At 41.2% G+C, this 18,798-nt stretch overlaps 2 protein-coding genes across 2 annotated transcripts; both read right to left on the bottom strand.

Annotated features, from left to right (window-relative positions):
* Positions 1–520: 520 nt before the first annotated feature.
* PTP4A1 (protein tyrosine phosphatase 4A1) lies at positions 521–7,053 on the bottom strand. The gene is made up of 5 exons (XM_068183741.1): positions 6,912–7,053; positions 5,282–5,374; positions 4,774–4,904; positions 3,059–3,133; positions 521–1,943 (listed from the first exon to the last, which is right to left on the bottom strand). Exons 1-5 carry the CDS (start codon positions 7,014–7,016, stop codon positions 1,826–1,828), a joined length of 522 nt encoding a protein of 173 aa, XP_068039842.1. The 5' UTR covers positions 7,017–7,053; the 3' UTR covers positions 521–1,825.
* Positions 6,912–14,535, bottom strand: LOC137470424 (uncharacterized). The gene is made up of 2 exons (XM_068183742.1): positions 14,399–14,535; positions 6,912–7,461 (listed from the first exon to the last, which is right to left on the bottom strand). Exons 1-2 carry the CDS (start codon positions 14,435–14,437, stop codon positions 7,366–7,368), a joined length of 135 nt encoding a protein of 44 aa, XP_068039843.1. The 5' UTR covers positions 14,438–14,535; the 3' UTR covers positions 6,912–7,365.
* Between the last annotated feature and the right edge of the window lie 4,263 nt (positions 14,536–18,798).

Below are 18,798 nucleotides of genomic sequence, written 5' to 3'. Positions count from 1 at the left end.
CATCGATCACCTCAGCTGGCTACTAAGAACACCTTCTAGTTCTCATCCGGAAGTTTAGTCACCACTCTGGAAACTCACATAACAGGTCTTTGCTCATGCATTTTTTGGAACATCTTGTTTGTACATAGCTTCAGTCTTGACAATGAAGCACTCCATCACACTATTTTTACCTGAATTCTAATGGTACTGATTCAAGTGTTCCCTAACTTTACTGATGCATATTCTCTTGTTTTACTGCAATACCAGCTTACTTACTAAGTAAGTAAGCTGTTTTAGTACTGGGGACAGCAAGTCACAAGTAAGCTACATGAAAAAATACTGTACTTTCTACCATGAATCTTTGTCCACATTTATTTATGAGTAAAACAAACAGCAAACATTACAGCAAAGGGCACATTCAGGCCCAGATTTTAAAAAAAAGAAAACAGATGCCTGACTAGATTCTGAATTTAGGCACCTCAAGATTGCTGACATAGTACACAAAAATAAGTGAAAGTGATGAGCATTTCAGCAAACTTCGTAAGTGCATTTCAGTCTTTATTTAGATGTTTTAAGCTCTCGCACTAGATTTTACAAGCTGGTGAACACTGGCAAAAGTATTTCTCCCACAGAACTATAACCACACATTCCCAAGACAGTATAAATATATGGTTGAACTAACATTAATACACATCACCATTTTATCAATTACATAATAAAACAAATTATCAAGTATCCAAATATTAAGTTACGCAGCTTGAAAGGCATACAAAATATTACAGAGGTCTGCCCAAGTCACAGCAGAAACTCAAGAAGGAAAAATGAAAAGAAAAGAAAAAGATCACACTTTCAACAAAGCAATAGTTGGTAAACAACTCTCAATAGGTACAGTAAAAGAAAACTACAAGATTTTTCAGAAATTTTCTGATTAAGAATTTTTAGCTACAATAACAAAGCATTTCTACGTTTTAAAAAAATATTTACTAAAGTAAAGGGCATATTCTATACTTCCTGCACAAGACAAAGGCAACATTTTACTAGAAATATTAAATAGCCCCTCCCAACCTTTTCAGGCCCTCTGTTAAGTTGCACATGAAGTGCCAACATTAATTTTACTGTAAGGCTTTTTGTCTGGAGACATTAAAGACTTGTGTGCTTCTGTACAATTTAAAAGATCTTCTACATGAATAACCAGAGTAATGACTTGTAATATGGAGAGGTTCAGGTAACAGAAAAGTACAGATGCAGGGATAAAAAGTTGCTGTAATTCATAGTATTAAAAAGACAGACTGTGCAAATCTTGATAATTCTAGTGCGATTGTGGGAGACAAAACATACCGTGAGCAGGCAAGACTACTTTAGAGGCCATATTCTTCAATATTGAAATGACTGTAGAAAAAAAAGATAGTAAGGTCCAGATAAGCTGGTAGTTCTCACATCATCAGAACTATGCCCATTTTAAGGAAAAACATGTAGCTGATATGCTGGGTATTTTGGCACCTAATCTCTCTACAGATTGATTTATTTTAGTACCCCAATTTTTAGTAGTTGAAACTAGGTCAGTAAGACTCAATGGCATGATTAAAGGATATTTGATCTGATAATTAATGAACAAGGAGACAGCTCAGAAACAGGGTACAGCAAAAACATTTACTGGGTCTCCAAATAGACAGATATTTATCTAAACACAGAAGTTGCATTTCTACTGAGCCTTTAGCCTAATAAATACTCCTAAGGAAGCTTCCTTTACTACTAAAAAATACCAGACTGATGTCTTTGGCATACAGTCTGCTTAATTCTAGTTTCCATCCTTTATTTCCAAAGAAGTACTATAGGCTGTTGAGCTTTACTGAATACAACAATTATTTCGGTGACCGTTGGAGTCTTTAAAGCGCAGACGCATCTTGGGGCGGTATTTCTCCAAGTACAGAAGTTGCTTGCTGTTGAAAGCTCCACGCCGCTTCCTAGATGGAAAAAACCACATTTGAAACAGAACATTAATCTACTGCCCAGTGAAATAATATCACCAACCAGAGAAAAATATTTTTAGGTCACTTAAAAAAGCCACCTTCAAGTCAAGGCTGTAACCAAAGTAGGGATAATTGGAAGTTAAGTGCCAGGAAAGAGGGTGGTAGCTTCCTTTCACAAATATCTCACTGGACCACATGCTCAAAGGAGTACAGAGCATTTTAGACAGTGTTCTAGCCTATGGAAAGCAAAAGCCAGAGATTTTACATTAAGAAGAGGAAAGCATTTTTAATTTAGAAGAAACTTCAAAAGGAAGCTATAGAGCAGATGCAAGATGGTCTTTTTGAGAGCTGAAGTTATTCATTCTCTTAAAACAGTTATGAAGAATATGACAATAGTAAGAAAGTACATAAACATTTAAAGTCCCCACAATAAAGATGCTGAACAGAAATTGAGATTCCTTTGTTTTCTCAAACTGTATATATGTGAAAAAAAGGTGCATGTTGCCCGACTGGAGTACATGCCTGGCTACCTATTCCTCATTTCATATACAACCAGTACAAGCTGAATTTAATTCTTCAAAGGCCTGGCAATTATGCAAGAAGTGTTTTGTTATTGTTTATTATGGATGCAGCTTCTTTTAAATATAGCTGAAACCTGACAAATTAAAACATTGAGACTAAAACTGCTCTCTTCCAACTTACATACATTGATTAAAAAATCCAAGGAAATATTTGCCTTCAGTAGACCACCAGAAAAGACAAAGGTATTCTGCCTTTCAAATGCAAAATAAATAAAGAGAGCTCTGCAAATCTAACTGAAAGTTAGGGGGTTTGTTAATGGTTGTTCTGTTTTTTTTTAAACCTCCTCAAGTAATTATGTATGGATTCTGGTTTCAACAAAAAAATACCCATTCCACAGATCCAAATCCTACAACACTGACTGTATGCACTACAATTTCAGATGTACTAAATTAAATACCTTACCAAAAAAAAAAAAAAAAAAAAAAAAAAAAAAAGGCATCAAAGACAATTTAGAATTTCCTTCAGTGTCCAAGGATGTATCAACACACTGAATCTTGGGAACAGCTACATTTTAGTGTCACACTTACTGTCTTATGAACTGCACTGCATCTTCATACTTCATTCCACATTCTATCAGTGCAAGAGCAACTAAGACTGGAGCTCTGGTTAAAAAGAAAACATCAGTTTAGTTTTTGTCAAAGCATACTCAGAAAAACAATTTGTTTTTTGCATATATGATGTTTCTTCACTGGGAAAGCAGAAAAGGCAGAAGGCATTCCTACATTCACCGAGACATAATATCGCCTCATTCTGAATTAGCCATTCTCATTAAACAGGGGTTTAAATTACGTCTGGTCAACCTTAGCTTCATTCATCTGACTTTAGGTACACAAGAGGACAACAGAAATAAAATGTAAGTAATCTTTAACCATTTGTTTCAAATCAATTGATTCTGAGGAAGAGTTGCATATGGGTTTTTATTCTCCAAAATTAATCATCATTAGACGCAGTCAGGATGCCAAAACAAGTGTCAGAAGAGAGGTCAAGTTCAGTAAGAACTGACAAATCCTACAACTAGTGTCACAAGTTTTGGAAATAGATGCGATCCACAGGTTGCTACACTCCCCTGAGGATTTCCTTGTTTGCCATGGTGTTCTTCCTCTGACAGAATCAATTTTCAGTTATAAAAGCTTGACTTAAATCAAACTCAAATACATTAGCAATTTATGACTCAGAAAAAAAAAAAAAAAACCAAAAAACCACAAGACAAAACCTCACGCCGCACACTAGCAACAGACTTGTGCATATAGTAGTAACTTTAAGTGGTTTCATATGTTCAGGGATTTAAAAGGAAAATGATAGATGATAGATGATCATGATAGAAAGCTAGGACTGTCTTCAACTGATTAACTGCCTCGTTTTGAGGAAAAACCAACCGGCATCATTCTAAGCAGCAGAAGAGGACTTGTTTTGGCAACATTCATCTACTACTAACATTCTTCAACATTCACTGTAGTGAACTTTTTTATTTGTTAAGCCATAATGCAGTGGATAAGCCAGGCTTGTGGACAACAAGACCAGAAAACTCCATTTTGTACTGGACATGCTGAAATCCATAGCTAGAATAAAGCAACTCCTTTTTGAACAGATCTAGTTCCCAAGTAGTTTAGAACAGCAGAAAATCCATTATTTTCTCACAATTGTTGGAACTCTATTCAAGATAGTGGCAGCAGACAGAAGGAACAGGACTTAGAGGAAACTATTTAGCAATATCCCTAAAAATTTTTATGTCACTTAGAAATGAGGCAAATAGCTTTGGGACTTTAGAAAACACTTTCCATCCCCCAGATAGGTTGTGGACAAAAGCTGGTCTTGATGTGCCAGAACCACCCACTTGTTTGTGGTTAACAGTTACAATGCCCTTGGTTCAAGGAGACTGGCAATACTGCTGAAATGGAGATGGAGAGAAAGCAGACAAGTCACAAAAATCCAAATCCATTAGGAAAAACCAGACAAAAAATCTTGATGGGGCATTCATCAACATATTCAGTACAAGAATATACTTGTTAACTTAATTCTGTAGACTTTGTGAAAGCTTTGACTGAAGCATCATCTCTTGACCTAAAGATCTTTAATAAAAACATACAACAGTTTCCTGCCATCTTAACTACTTTTAAGCGTGAGGTCATTCCAATACTGGATACGTGACTATTTTACATTTGCCTCAAGTAAAATTTTGCACTAGATCTTAACAAGTCTGGCCAGGGATGACAATTCAACAAATCTTTAAACCTTCACCCACCTTCCAAGACCAGCAACACAGTGTACAGCAATACAACAACCGGGTTCTTCACGAAATTTAACTTTAAGGAGGTTTAGCCAATCATCAACAATCTGGTTGGATGGTGGAGCACCGTCATCAAAGGGCCAGTCCTAGAACACAAGGTAACAAACACATAAAGACAGAATTCTTGTAAGCTGTATGCACAGGCAAAAAAAAAGGAGGGGACACAATGGACAAAGAGCTGACAGCTGAGGAAACCACTCAAACCTACCATTTTCTAATAGTCTAACTATAGCAATATTACAAATAGATTCCTCTCAATCAGTTTTCATTGATCACATGATTTAGCTCAAAACTGATTTTTTTTGCTGACAAGAAAAGATGTCTTCACATCTTTTTCCTCCATCAGTTGCTGGAATATACTCATAAAGTTAATAAAGTGGTGTCAAATAATCTTTTTTGGGGGAAGGGGGTAGAGTGAACAGCAAAATGCATTGGTTTCAAAATCTGCTTCTACACTACTTACCAAAACCTGAATGCCTTCTTTTTCCACCGGAGCAGTGTCATAAGTAGCTTCACACACTCTCACTACTGTGGTAACACCATATTTCTTAAGTTCCTAAGGAGTGGAAAAAAAATGCTGTAAGAGTAAACTAGCTTCACTTAACCATTTAATTTTCTTGATAATTTAACTTAGGAACTCATTCCAAAATTCTCAGTAGCAAAACTCATGCAAATGTTTGCCACCCTGCAAAGACACAGAAAGCTGAAACGACTAAAAACTTGTGTGCTAATGCCATATACTTTAGGCTTTTCTGCAAATATAGTCTTACGTGCAGAGTAAGTTTTGTTATGTTGGATCAGACTTTTTTCTTTTAAAATCAGATCCTGATAAATATTGATTAATCAACTAGTCCATCTCCAAATGATCATTCATCTTAAAGGAATATGAAGCTTTGCAAAGCTACATACTTCACTAAAAGCATTCCGAGCGAAGTTCAAATCTTCCCCCTCTCTCTCTCTGCTTAAAACAACAGGTTTGTTAGACCACTTACTCTTAAGAGTTATAAGCACAGGACAATAAATTATTCCAGTTCCTGAGCTGTCAAGACAAAATTTAGCTTTCCATTTTGCTATTACCCTACATTAAAAAAAAAAAAGCAATCCCTCTTCATTCTCCCTGCAGCAAATATAAATATTATTCACACTGCAACTGTCAGGGTAATGACTGAAGCATAGCCTAAGCAGACCTGATCCACTTGTGAGAGTATAAAGGCAAGCAAATTTTCTCTCTGTTTCCTGTAAATAATCCTGCACCAAATACAGAATTGAGGTGTAGTACACCTAAAATCTTGCTAAGGAGGGACTTAGCAAACTTGGACCTTCCCATGAAGTAGCTCTGCAAGGAACTTATTAGCATACACACACACTTTATACAACCATGCACTTTACAGTTCCAACATGCTAAATACATGGTTTAGATGATAAATTCAGTACCAGCAATATATGCCAAGCCACTGGCCTTAGTCAGTAGCATTTACCAAAGCACTTGAAGTAGCTTCAGCAGCTCTGAGTGCCACAAATTTCACTCACGTAGACTCTATAACACAGAGGATCCTCTTAAGCTACACTAAAACCGCAATCTGCTAATAGTGAAGGAAGCTAGGTAGTGAAAGCACATTGCAATCCTGTTACTAGTTCCTAAGGTTCTAACCCACACTATATATCACTATGCAGGAAGTGCAGTGAAATGTTACACTGCACTGTTACCCAATCTGAATCTACCACTAAGAGATGTTTGTATTGCTCTACACGCAACTCTGGTAGATAATTCCTGTTTTCAGACCTAAACAATGTACTTAATGTACCATGTACTAGACAGTATAATTATTACTTCACTTGCAGAATTACATTTGTGATGGCCAAAGTATATATGATTTGTCTGCAGATTTGCAGATATCTGCAGATTTGTCTACAGATCTTCAAAACACTTTACCAGTATTTAAAAATAAAAATCAATATACAGTCTCACTATCTCCTCATATGGCTTTTAGACCAGTTATCAGCTAATAAATATATATTTATTTCTATATAAATACAGCATGCTGTTCAGGGATTAAAAAAATACATCAGTAGGAATTCCATACCAGCCTTACCTCTATAAATTTGTTTAAGGTTGCATTGGTTGGATTATGTGTGATCAGAAATCTCATGTTCTTGTAGGTGATTTCCACAGGAGCTGGGCGGTTCATTCGGGCCATATTGATTTAGTTAAACATGCAACAAGATTATGAAAGGATTAAAAAAAATTCTAATACAGAACTGATGTAGAGAAACTGAAGTCTACTTCACTATACTCCACGTAAAATTCTCAGTGCTTGGAAGTATGATGTTGGGAGCAATGGGAAATGAAATGAACCTCCTAACAAGAAGCAGCAATTCTTCAATCCAGTAATACTGAGGCAAAAGAAAGGCAGTGCACTGAGGTTTACCCCATCCAGGTCTGAATTCCGTTGGTAAATGCTCTGCCGATTTCAATTCAACACTTCTTATCCTGGTCAACCACTCTTAGGGGGGCTTCTTGGTGGAGTAGTAATGGATTTCTACAGTTCACTTGTCTGCATAGAGGTCGTGCTGTGCCTGGCAGTAGTCTCCACTGCCCTTCAGAAACTCCATAAATGTGTGACCAAGAACACCACAGAACTGCTGTAAAGAGAGGGGGACAGGGGGAGAAGCATAGTGAGTACAGGTGAAACAAGGTTTTAAGACATCAAGCTTTATAAAATGAAAAAATAAAAACACAGCAAATAAGCAGTTTCACAAGGTTTATATTTTATTCCAAGAATTAGGTTTGTGCAAGAATCCTATTACTTTTTTTAGCATGGATTACTAGAAAATAAATACGTTTACTTATTACAAAGTTTCCATGTAGGGTTTTTGCAACACCAAATCCAGTAATGTATTAAAATACCAATTTCAGATGTGCAAAACACAGTAACAAGTTTTAAGAACCCCAGTATTTATAAAAAGAATAGTTCTTCCAAGATACCCATACAACTGCCTTCCCCACTTTGAACTGAGAGACATCACAACATCTACTAAAATTACAGAAAGAAATGTATATAAATTTACCTGACTCAAACAGTAGGCCTTGAAAGCAAATGCAGTCTTTGTGGCCTAACACTATAATGTGGGCTTTTGAACAGAAGCTTTTGAGGCATACACATTACTAACTAAGAAACATTTCACATACTAAGGGCTAAAGACCAATGGCAACCTTCATATGCTTTAACAGTCTTTTTATGTGGTGTCATATTTTAGTTGAATGGTATGCTCTGTCTCACCCCTAGAAAATGTCTGGTTTATTCCAAGCCTGTGATCCTCCCCTGCAGTATCCTGTGTCTGTAATGCCATTGGCCCAATCTGTTCCGCGCCCACTTTGAATCTCCCTGTTCAGTGTGCTGGGGACGGTTCACTCTCTTCGCCGGCTCTTCTGGCCAATGCTCTCACAGCCCCTCTCTCTCCCTCCCCTTTCCCCCCCTCTCCCTCAGAAACCATGCTGCCTCCCGGGGGTAGGACCCCCAATAAACCCTCATCTAATGAGGGCCCTCAGAAGCCGTGTGGAGTCTCCCTGCCTGCCTGCTGCTACCAGCGAACTCACAGCCTAGGGGGCCACCCCCGGAGGGGCCCCCCCTGAAACATGCCGCCGCTACATTTTTACACTATGACATCATTAATATACAGAGAAAGCAGTAATGCTTTAGCTAAAAACATAGGCAAGTTTCTTGAACAGGTCATTCCTGTCCACTGGTATGCTGCTTAGCTATGGCTGAATTTATATATATAATTACTGGAAGAAGCAGCCAGGAATTAAGATAGCAAATGAACTGCTCCAAGTTGTGTATTTATTTGCAGATGTTGCAAATGAACCACCCATCTGTGCTTTTTACACCTGTAAAACCCTTACAGCAGATAGATGTGTTAAGTTTTGTGCCAAGCTACTCTACCAGTATTACTGCTTATACCTGTCTAGAGCACAAGAGGGAAGAAGAGGAGAGTTCTGTCTTCCAAAAGAGAGGTACAAGTTGAACCACATATCCACTAAATATACTTAGGTATTTGATAGAAACACAATCAATCCCAGAAATATTTAGCAGAAAAAGTTATTTATGTTGATCAGTCAACCTATTTTCATGTTTTCAGACAGCTTCCTGTAAGTTTTGCTCTGTGTGTTAAGCCACAGGCATGACTTGTAAAAAACAAACAAACCAAAGAAACACACAATAAAACCCCAACCTGCTAACAAACACAAGAATGAAGTTAACAGAAAGAAACTAAGATGACAATTTCACATCCACTTTGCTGCCACTCCAGAGATACTACCATCACCTGGCAGTGATGCAGACTCCAGGATTAAGTTTGCCAGCTACTTGTAAAAAAAAGCTACTTCAGTATTTACCTTTAACAACTTGAGAGAGCAAGAACTCTAAATATAATAGGCGTGGAAAAGGAGTAAGAAGGATCCTCTTGAGTCAAAGGTCAACAGAGTAACAGGAACCAGAAGAATTCAGACTCCAAAGGACTCCAAGAATCATCATCTGACTCACCAGCCATGCCCCTAGCAAGGTGGCAGGAGTGCATTTAAAAGCCTCCTAGGACCAGATCTAGGGAACAGCTAAAATAGCAACTGAAAAAAAGAACTGAAGGTAACTTATTTAAAGTCACTTTCAATTAGTTTAAGAAGCAGAAGAGCAGAAAGGGACAGGACAGCTTTAAGCAGATATAGCTGCGCAAGGTCTTGTGCTGCTTTTTGCACTGCACTGGCAGATCTCCTGTCGATCTCTTCGTAAGACTGCTAAGAAGAAGCATAGACAGACACCCTTGCTCTGCCTAAAGGATGAGGGAATGAAGGCTGTCAAAAACACAGATGCATGCAGTGAGCTTGAGGACAAAGAATGGAGTCATTAGGGTGAAAACCTTTCAATTGGAAAAACGTAGCTTTTGGGGAGAAAAGAACATTTAACATGTTGCCATACCAGGGTAGGTAGGAAGAAAGAAGTAATCAGGTTTCATCCAGTCTTCTAGGCAGGCTGCCCTTAGTCTGCAACTAGGAGTACTCAAGATACCAGTCAAACCAGTAAACACAGAAAAGGGCAAGCAGTAAACAATTAGTTAAGTAAAAAAATCCTTCTTTTTAATGCAGATTGCTAATGACATTTTAGAAACTAGGTGCACAGTTCAAATTCTTATACAAAGCAGAAGCAAGTAGATTATGCAATGTTACATTTGAGTTCCATGAGTTATTAACCCTTACAAAGGAATTCATCCTGTTAATTACTGACTTAACAGTCAGTATTAGACACATCAGAACCTTAGTAACTCACAGATCTAAGGACCTAACCAAGCATGTACTTAAGCCTCACTGTTTGCCTTGGCAACTACTGCTGCCACACTACAGAGGACCAAAGCTCTCAGTTTACTTTGATGTGAATGCCATCACTTCTCACCAATAACTAGCAGGAAAGTTTCACAGGCAGACCAACCTTTATGCAGAAACACATTGTACTATCCCAAGACAGCTCTACCAACCTAGTTTCATTCTGTTCTGGGAGTCAAATGAAAATTAAAGATGGGCATGCTGTATCTGTTATCCAGTTAAGCCAGAGTACAAGGTTTCACCCAACTTCAGCAAAAAGACCTGGAAGATGAGAAATCAGCTATGAAAATAGTGTTGCAGTAATTATGATGATCTCAGGCTTTGAAGGAACTCAAATGATGTCATGAGCTTCCAAAAGGCCTGGAAATACAGCTTTAAAATTATTATATTGTCTCATACAGTTTTGGAAGTAAGCTATCAAAACAGTCAAGACAGTGCATGAAAGCAAAAAATTGCATAAGTGAAATTCAAACATGTAGTGTTGAAGGCAGAAGGCTCTTTAACAGAGTAAGACAAACTCATAGTTTGTACCATCAAGTTGGGTACGTTGAACCAGCATATTCTTTTCAATTTACAGATAAATTTTCCTCGAGGAAATTTAACATTGAAGGATTTTGGAAAAAGTAGCAGTTCCCATCCCAACAGAATGCCCAACATTTAGACTCTTAGAGCCACCAAAATAAACTTGGAAAACAAAACTAGGGTTAATATGCCAGGACTCCCTGTTGAGAGAAGGTAACCTGTCTGTTATAGCTGCATTAATTATGACTGTATGATCCATTACAACTCAAGACCCAAGTTAGAGAATAGGCTGTTCAAGCAGGAAGAAGGCATCTTGAAAAGCAAGGCTTCAATTCATGCCCTTCTCTGGGACAGATCTGTCATCACTGACAAGCAGATTCACATGGCTGTTTATTTGGAGTTTGAAACAACCACTCATGTCTGACAAAAATGGTTTACAAAAAGTAATCTATTAGTTCATTATTGATATGGGAAAAAAAAAAGAGATACAAGGTTTTCCCATGCTGTTGACAGTCTGATTCACAACTCTGTAGCATCTTGAAAAGCATGCAAACAAAAGCACTTCTTAACACAGCTATATGACACTATACCTTCAGAAGATATGCAAGATGGTTCATGGTTGCTCAATCCACCTGCTCACAGACTGAAAACACTTATACCCAGAACCAACTATGTCATGTCATAATCTCTAAAGCCAAGACCTTACACACACTCACCTACTGAAACCACAGGAATAACACTAGAAAACTAAAATAAACTAAGTTTCACAACAATTTGAGAACACCTGCAAGGAAGTTCATTGTTCTAACTTAGTACCCAACAAAAAGATACTGAATGACAAATACCTCCAACTTCTTACTATTCAAGGCCTCAGTAGCAACTGCCAAAGCATACAAGGAAGAGTGAGAGGGTAAGGGGTACAAACTACAAACCCATAACACAAGGTAGAAGCACACCTTCATAAGGTACTCTTGACAAGATGCACCTCCTATCTAAGGGGAATATAAATGCTTGTCCATTTTAGATCATGGAAAGCAACCCATTGCCTATGAAAATACATTCATATATCACCAATGGGAAGGGAGAATCCAAAGGTTCATCATAAATTTGTTGTGACATGCTCTATGCCAGAAGGATAGTCTTGTGGTTCAAGAAGGAGGAAGAAAAAATTATCTAAAAACTTCCTGCATAACAAGTCAACGCAACTTTTAGAGATGATGAAACCAAGGCCATGTGATTTGGTTCAAAGTTCTTCTGCTTGGACCACAAAAACAATATGCAAAGAAGCTTTAACAGATATTGGAAAAAATTAGACATCACATAAATAATCCATCCCCTTGTCTAGCAATTCCTCCTGAGTTTCTAAAAACAAGGACTCTCCAAATAACATAACACTGTCACTTCAATAGCAAACTACATAAATCCTGTCAAAAAAACGATTCCATTGTGTTTTAAGCAATAACATGAGAAATATAGCACATACAGCAATAAATGTCTGCATGTATTTCATCAAGGTTAATTAAGTAATGAATGCCTAGCAAAAAGCTACAACTGAGAAGAAAGTAGTAAGGACTTCCATTTAACACAGAATTATTTCTTGTATTTACCCAATAGAATGAGTTTTAATTTTTTGAAGAAGGTGACAATCTGTTGTTTTCGGTTCAGTAATACTCTTATCTGGGTCTTCTGGTTAATGTTTAAAACAAGTGATTGCTTACAGGCAGCCTACACGCTGGGACAGATCCGGCATTCTTATGTGGCGTGTATTTTGTCAGAACAGGAAAGTTTTACTTAATAGAAGTTATTAGATAAGACTAACTTCTATTTATTTACTGTCTTACTGACACATTTAGTTCCAGTAAGACAATGACATCCTGTTACCTTGGCTCTTGTTATATCTATCATACATTTTTATTTCTCATTCTCATATTTCCTCTCACAGCTGTGCGATTTCTGTATTACCTCCTCCACATTTTCCACCTGAAAAGACTGCTCTGTTAAGACATTTTCAAAACCCTATGCTGTTCCATCAATGGAATAATATGAGCTGACATTTAGGTGTAATCTTCAGGTTTCCTGATTTGGCAGTTTTATGAGATTACAAAGAGACAGGGTTCATACTTCTGAGTCACTGCTTTCGAAAGACACGGCAGATACAGGTAGACATATTGGAAAGTTGTCTCCAGCAGAAATAACAAACACCAGATTACAGGACCTTCATGCCACCCAAACTGTACAATTGCCAGCTCATAATACTTGCAATGTGCATAGCTGGCTAACAGTGAGCAAACAATCCTGCTTCTACTGTCGTAGACAACTTGATTTTGTTAATTCTTTGTCTTTCTTGATTGCCTGCTTTTGGAGGGCATACTACCACCAGCAAGCCGTGCCTTGTTTGATTTTTTTTCTGCCCTGTAGTCACAGATGTTATGCAGCACAGGCACCGAGACTACTAGGCGAGTTAAAAAAGGAAAACAAACCAAAAAGCGGCAAGAGAAATCTTCCAAAGCTGAACTGTGATCCACCTCCAGAAGGAAATGCCTTCCTTGAAGAGATAGATGGCAAGGTCTTGAAAACAGTTTTGGTCAAAATTAAGGTATTTGACCGCATTCGCGAGCTTTTGAGGCTTCAGGCAGATCGTCACAGAAACATCCGCTTCAACATGTACTTAATTACTCGTCTGCGGACTTCTCCTGCCGAACAATGCCGGCAGCACACCCGAGTTCGGGCATACCCCACCTCTACTGCATAGAGCTCATTTTGGAAAGGACTCACGTCCTCGCTCGCAGCCGGCGCTGACTCCCCGCCCGAGTACGACTGAGACAAAGCAGCCGCCCAGCCGCCTTCGCCCCGGCCGCAGCCGCGCACGTGGGGCCGCGGCAGGGGATGAGCGCCAGCCTCGGCAGCCAAGCCTGGCAACCGGCCTGGCAGCCAGCCGTCCACGGGCAAGCCCCGGCTTGCCCGGACAGCCCCGGGCCACGGCCGCCCCGCGGCCGCGGGGTGCCGGGCTCCCGGCCTGTCTGTCCCAATCTGTCCTCGGTGCGGAGACACCGTCCCGGCCGTGACAGCGCCCCACGGATCAGGCCGGGCCGTCGCCCCGACTGCGGCGGTCACGGGTTCGCATCACGCCTCGATCAGGCTCCCGACGCGGAGCCATCTTGTCCCCCGGAGCCGCCGCCCGGCTCGGCTTCCCCCCGGCAGGGGGCTCCCGGCGCGGCCCAGGGCGCGGAGGCGCTGCCCTTCCCGGCGCGCGGCCCGGCCTGGCCCGGCGGACTCCGCCGCACAGAGCCCGGCGGGGAGAAGGCCGGGCTGGCGGGCGGAGCAAGCGGCAGCCGAGCTCACAAAGCGGCTTTGTGCCCGGGCCGGGCCGCCCAGGAGCCGCGGAGAGGTCGCCACCTCCTCCTTTTTCGGTGGAGGAGGGAAGAGGGGCGCCAGCAGGCGGGAGCAGGAGACGGGCGCCGGCGGGGAGGGAGGCCGAGCCGTGCCGCAGCCAGGCGGGCTCGGCTCCCCAGCGGCCCGCCCGACGGGAGCCGCAGCCCGGCGCTTCGAGCAGCCGCACGCAGCCGGCGCGGCCCGGGCGACAGAACAAAGAGACAACATGGAGGAGATGGGGGAGAGGCGCGGTAGCCGAGAGGCCAGCGGGGCGAGGGGCCAGGGCGGGGAGCGCGGGCGAGCGGCACTCACAGGAATATGGTTACTCATTGAAGACTGTAGCCTGATCATACAGCCGGGGTGCGGGCGCCACCGCCGGGGGCAGGAGGAGCAGAACCAGGAGGAGGAAGAGGAGGAGGCGCTGGAGGCCGCGGAGCTGCCGGCGGGGGTTCGGCGGCGGCGCGGGGAAGGACCATACAGCGGCTGCGGCGGGCGGGCGGCTCTGCGGGCGGCGCCGGGCGGACGCGGCTGCACCAGGAGCGACACTCGGCGCCGCCTCCCGCACGAGCGCCCCGGGCCCCGCCCCTCGGCGCGTCACTGACGAGCGTCGCGCCCACCCAATCAACGGCGCCATCGGCGCGCCTGGGGCGGGCGCGAGGCCGCGGGGGGCGGGGCGGAGGCGGGGCGGGCGGGCGCGAGAGGCGGAGGCGGCCGGCGGGAACCGGTTGGTGAATGGGGCGGCGCGGGGAGCGCTCCGCGGGGCCGCGCCGGGACACCCGCGTGCGCCCCGCCCGGTCGCGCCGGTGGCTTCGCCGGGGAGCGCGTGGCACGAGCCCCGGCTCCCCCGGGACGGAGAGTTCCAGACTCTTCTCAGCGCCGCCGGTGCGGGGCGGCCGGCCGGGGCTCCGCAGCCCTGTGCCCGCCGTGGCGGGGCGAGGCGGGAGAGCCGCTCCCGCGCGGGTCGTAGGACGCGGGGTGGCGCAGCGCCGGCCGCGCGTGGAGTTAATCCGTCGGCCCCTTCGCCCGCGGGCTGCAAAACCGCTCTGGCGAGTTTAATACCGACAGGAAGCTCTTACAGCGTTCTGCTCGCAGATTACCCAGTGTCTTTTAAATCGAGATGAAAACCGTGGTTCTGGTGTTGCAGATGGGAGCTCAGCCCAGTAGGCCAGATGCGGTGTGAGAAACAACCGGGCTCGCTCCGCCTCGTGCTCCGTCTCGCTCCTGGGAAGGCGTCTCCCGGGGCACGGGGGTCCCGAAAGGCAGGCATGGGGGGGTGCGGCCGGCGGTGGGGAGCACCGCTGGTATCGCTGCCGCGCCTCAGGGATAGCGGCATGGCCGGCAGTCCCTGGCTGGACACCGGCAACCGGGGAAACACCTCAATGTGGGTCACTGCCAGCTTTATGAAATAACAGCCTGTTTTTAGCTTGTGTTCTTCTGAAACTGTTCTAGTTGTATTTAACTAGTTGAGCGTTTCTTCTGCATGATATTTTATTGCTGCTTTACAGATTACAAGAGCTTGCAGAAGTTGGATTTTATATAAAAAATAAACAGCCCCAGTCTGAGTCTCCTCAAATTACTGTTGCCCTGTACAAAGGCATGGCTGGTTTGTGATTCTGCTCAAATGTCCTGGGTTTGTAGAAACTGCATAAGCCGTGGCTTATCCAGAGGAGATTTTCCTGGTATCTGCTGAGAGATGTGCTATTCCGAGCATGTCTACACTACCTTTCACTCCACCTGGCTTCAGGAGGCCATAAGCCAATTTCTAACCAGGAGCCATGTCTCTGCTAGGATAATGTACTTAGCTTCTCTGGGCTATAAATAGATCTGGGCTGCATTTATTTACATTAATACTAACATTAATGTTAGTATTTACTGACTTAGAGCACGTGTATGGTGAACTCACAGCTGTTTCCACCTCTCCGTATAAAACTTCTTGAAAACGTGCTCATAATGCTGTAAAATGAGATCCCAAGGTTTATGGGTGCTTGGAATATTGTTTTCGGTGGTTGCAATGATAGGAAGGTTTTGGGAATAAAGAAATAAAGTCAACATAACTTCTACCATTAGTAAAGTTTCAGGAAATTTGCTCTGAATCATAGAGTTTTGTGATTAAATAGCTCTTTACCTGCTTTAATCCATGCTGTTTGGTTTTTGTTTTTGGGATTTTTTCCTCCAACAATGCAAGGTTTTGTTTACTTCTTCATTGCACAATAAATTGATCAGGATTTTAAAATAAAATTATTTTCTGCTGCAGCATCCTTTGAGTGTTCTAGCACAGTAGTTTACACTGAAAATAAGTCTGGCAGTTTCTCTGAAATTATATACCCAAAGAAGAAAGGATTTAGCTCTGAAAACTTCTGGTCTAAAAGGATTTTTTCTTCTTGAGTAAAGAATGCCTGGATCATTTTAACGATATATTAATAATTTTTATTAGATTGACCCTATCTGGTCCCCCTAGTTGTGATTAATTATGTCATACTAGTTGTCACAGACTATGCAGTTCCTGTATTTTATGATCTGGAATGGCAAGAGATACTTGGAGACTGCAATAGTTTCCTATTTCATATAATATAGGGCACAATCAGAAGTATGTGTAGGGGAGAGAGAGAGACAAGTGGGTAGTTACAAGGTGCCAGTAAATGAACTGATTAAACAAAGCAGGTTGAGGAAACAGAGATGACATTCCTAAGGAATTTTAAATATAAGAAAGAACTAAATGCTTGAAAAGAGAAATCCATGGGGTATAATCAGAAGAGACTGATACTACCAGTACGAGAAGCAAAGATGTGATCATGACCATCTTGTGGTATTAGGAAGATTAATACAAGTTTTATGATAAGAGGCTATAATAGGAAAAAGCTTGAATACATTTTTGAAGCAGTGGGAATGAAAAACAAGATGTGGGTATGGACTGAATGTCCTTACCTAGTTGACTATTCTCGAGAGTTTTTGAAAGTTTTAATAGGCAGTTGTGCAGTAAAACAGTCAATTTAAAGAATATCCAAGTTTCAGAAATCCAAATATACCTTATGATTGCTTTATTTTCTCAGAAGAATAGTGACAATAAATAGTGAAAAAAATCTTTATTTACACTCTTTATGTAAAAGTGTAAATATTTTATATGCTTTGCTAGTCATTTTTGTAAAGAAGGGGAATCTTAATATAATTAGGGAAAACTTGTTTACTTCTGGTCATCTTTGTCAACCTTTCTGTGCTTATAAAAGTTCTATTATATTTTTTTTTCAGTCAGAGGGACCAGAACAGGAAGTAGTTTTCAACATACAGTCACACCAAAACCATGCATCACTTTGAAGTGGTTTTAATTCATTGCTATTATAGATGTTCTTTTTTGAGAATGCTGCTTCTATGGGATTCTTGGAAATTAAACTTTAAAATGTTACTCTTATATTTTAAATATATATCTTTATATACAACTTATAAAAATATTACTCAAAGATTAAATAAAAGTACTGGTTGTTAATATACTTGTCTTTTGCAGACACTTAGCTTCTTTAGTCCCTTTAAAAATCATTCAGTTGTTCCTAATGTTTGACTGGGTCTTCTGTAACATAACATTAGGGCAAAAACCCACAAACAATTTTATACTGGAAAGAAATGTGAGACTCTGAATTGTTCAGTTGGATGTAGTTTCATTGTGCCTGTATGGACTAATCCTATTTTAAATTTTAGTGAAATTGGAGATTTTATATAGGTCTTGATGTCATGTCTATTACTTGTCAATATGTATAGAATTAATATATACACTTAAGGTTCTACTGGTTGGATCTTGGATCTGCTGATATTTACTGAAGCCTTTTGTGTAGAGGTTTCTGAAGGCTGTGCTAATGCCAATGTGTAAAAACGTGAAGTGAGTTGACTATCACTGGGTTAGACTGTCATCTCATAGAAAACTCATACATGACTAAGCAGATTTCAACAAAAACAATTAAAAACATAAGTAATGCAAATCAATGTAGTTCTAGGGAAAACAGCTAGTGCCAAGAAAGCTGACTTAATGCTTTGATAAGATGACAACATTGGCATAAAAGTAACCACATGGCTGTAACACTAAATGTTCATGTTTTCAAACAGTTTTATCAAAGGAGTGTAATCAAAGATCAGCCTAAAAAACAAGCATGACTGATGAATAGCAAGTAGCAATGATGCCAGCATAGCTCTTCAGAGTAATCTAGGCTATTTAGTAACTTATATTCATTCAAAAATGTAGTTTAGTACGGACATTTGCAAAGTCATACATCTAGAACAAGGAACACAAGCAAGATTTATAAGTTTTCAAGAATACTTTAGTTACTCTTAAAGGAGTATAAGGATTATAATGGGCAAGTCAATATGAACTCCTCGGGCAGTGCTTTGGTAACAATAATGATCATTCTGTGATCCTTAGATATCTAATGTGAAATAGTGAGGAATAGAGGGATTTTTTTTTTTTTTTAATAGCATCAATACTAATGAATTACCATGTGCAAATCTGTTGACCACAGACCTTATTTGATTTTCTGATATGCATAAAATCCCAACCAATTCATCTGGAGCCTGTGTGTGGCATTTTTCATGTGCCCTGTTACCTACTCCTTAGTTTATACTTATTGCTCCACCTCTTAGCCCTTTTTTGCCTCCCTCTTCTGATTAGGTTCAGTGCTGTGGGGTCTCTTGGATTCTGTGATCTTCTGGTGAACAGGATAATGGAGTGG

Source organism: Anomalospiza imberbis, chromosome 3, assembly GCF_031753505.1.
Source record: "Anomalospiza imberbis isolate Cuckoo-Finch-1a 21T00152 chromosome 3, ASM3175350v1, whole genome shotgun sequence".
NCBI lineage: Eukaryota > Metazoa > Chordata > Aves > Passeriformes > Viduidae > Anomalospiza > Anomalospiza imberbis.
Note: the sequence above shows the minus strand (reverse complement) of the source record. Positions and strands in the feature narration are given on the sequence as shown.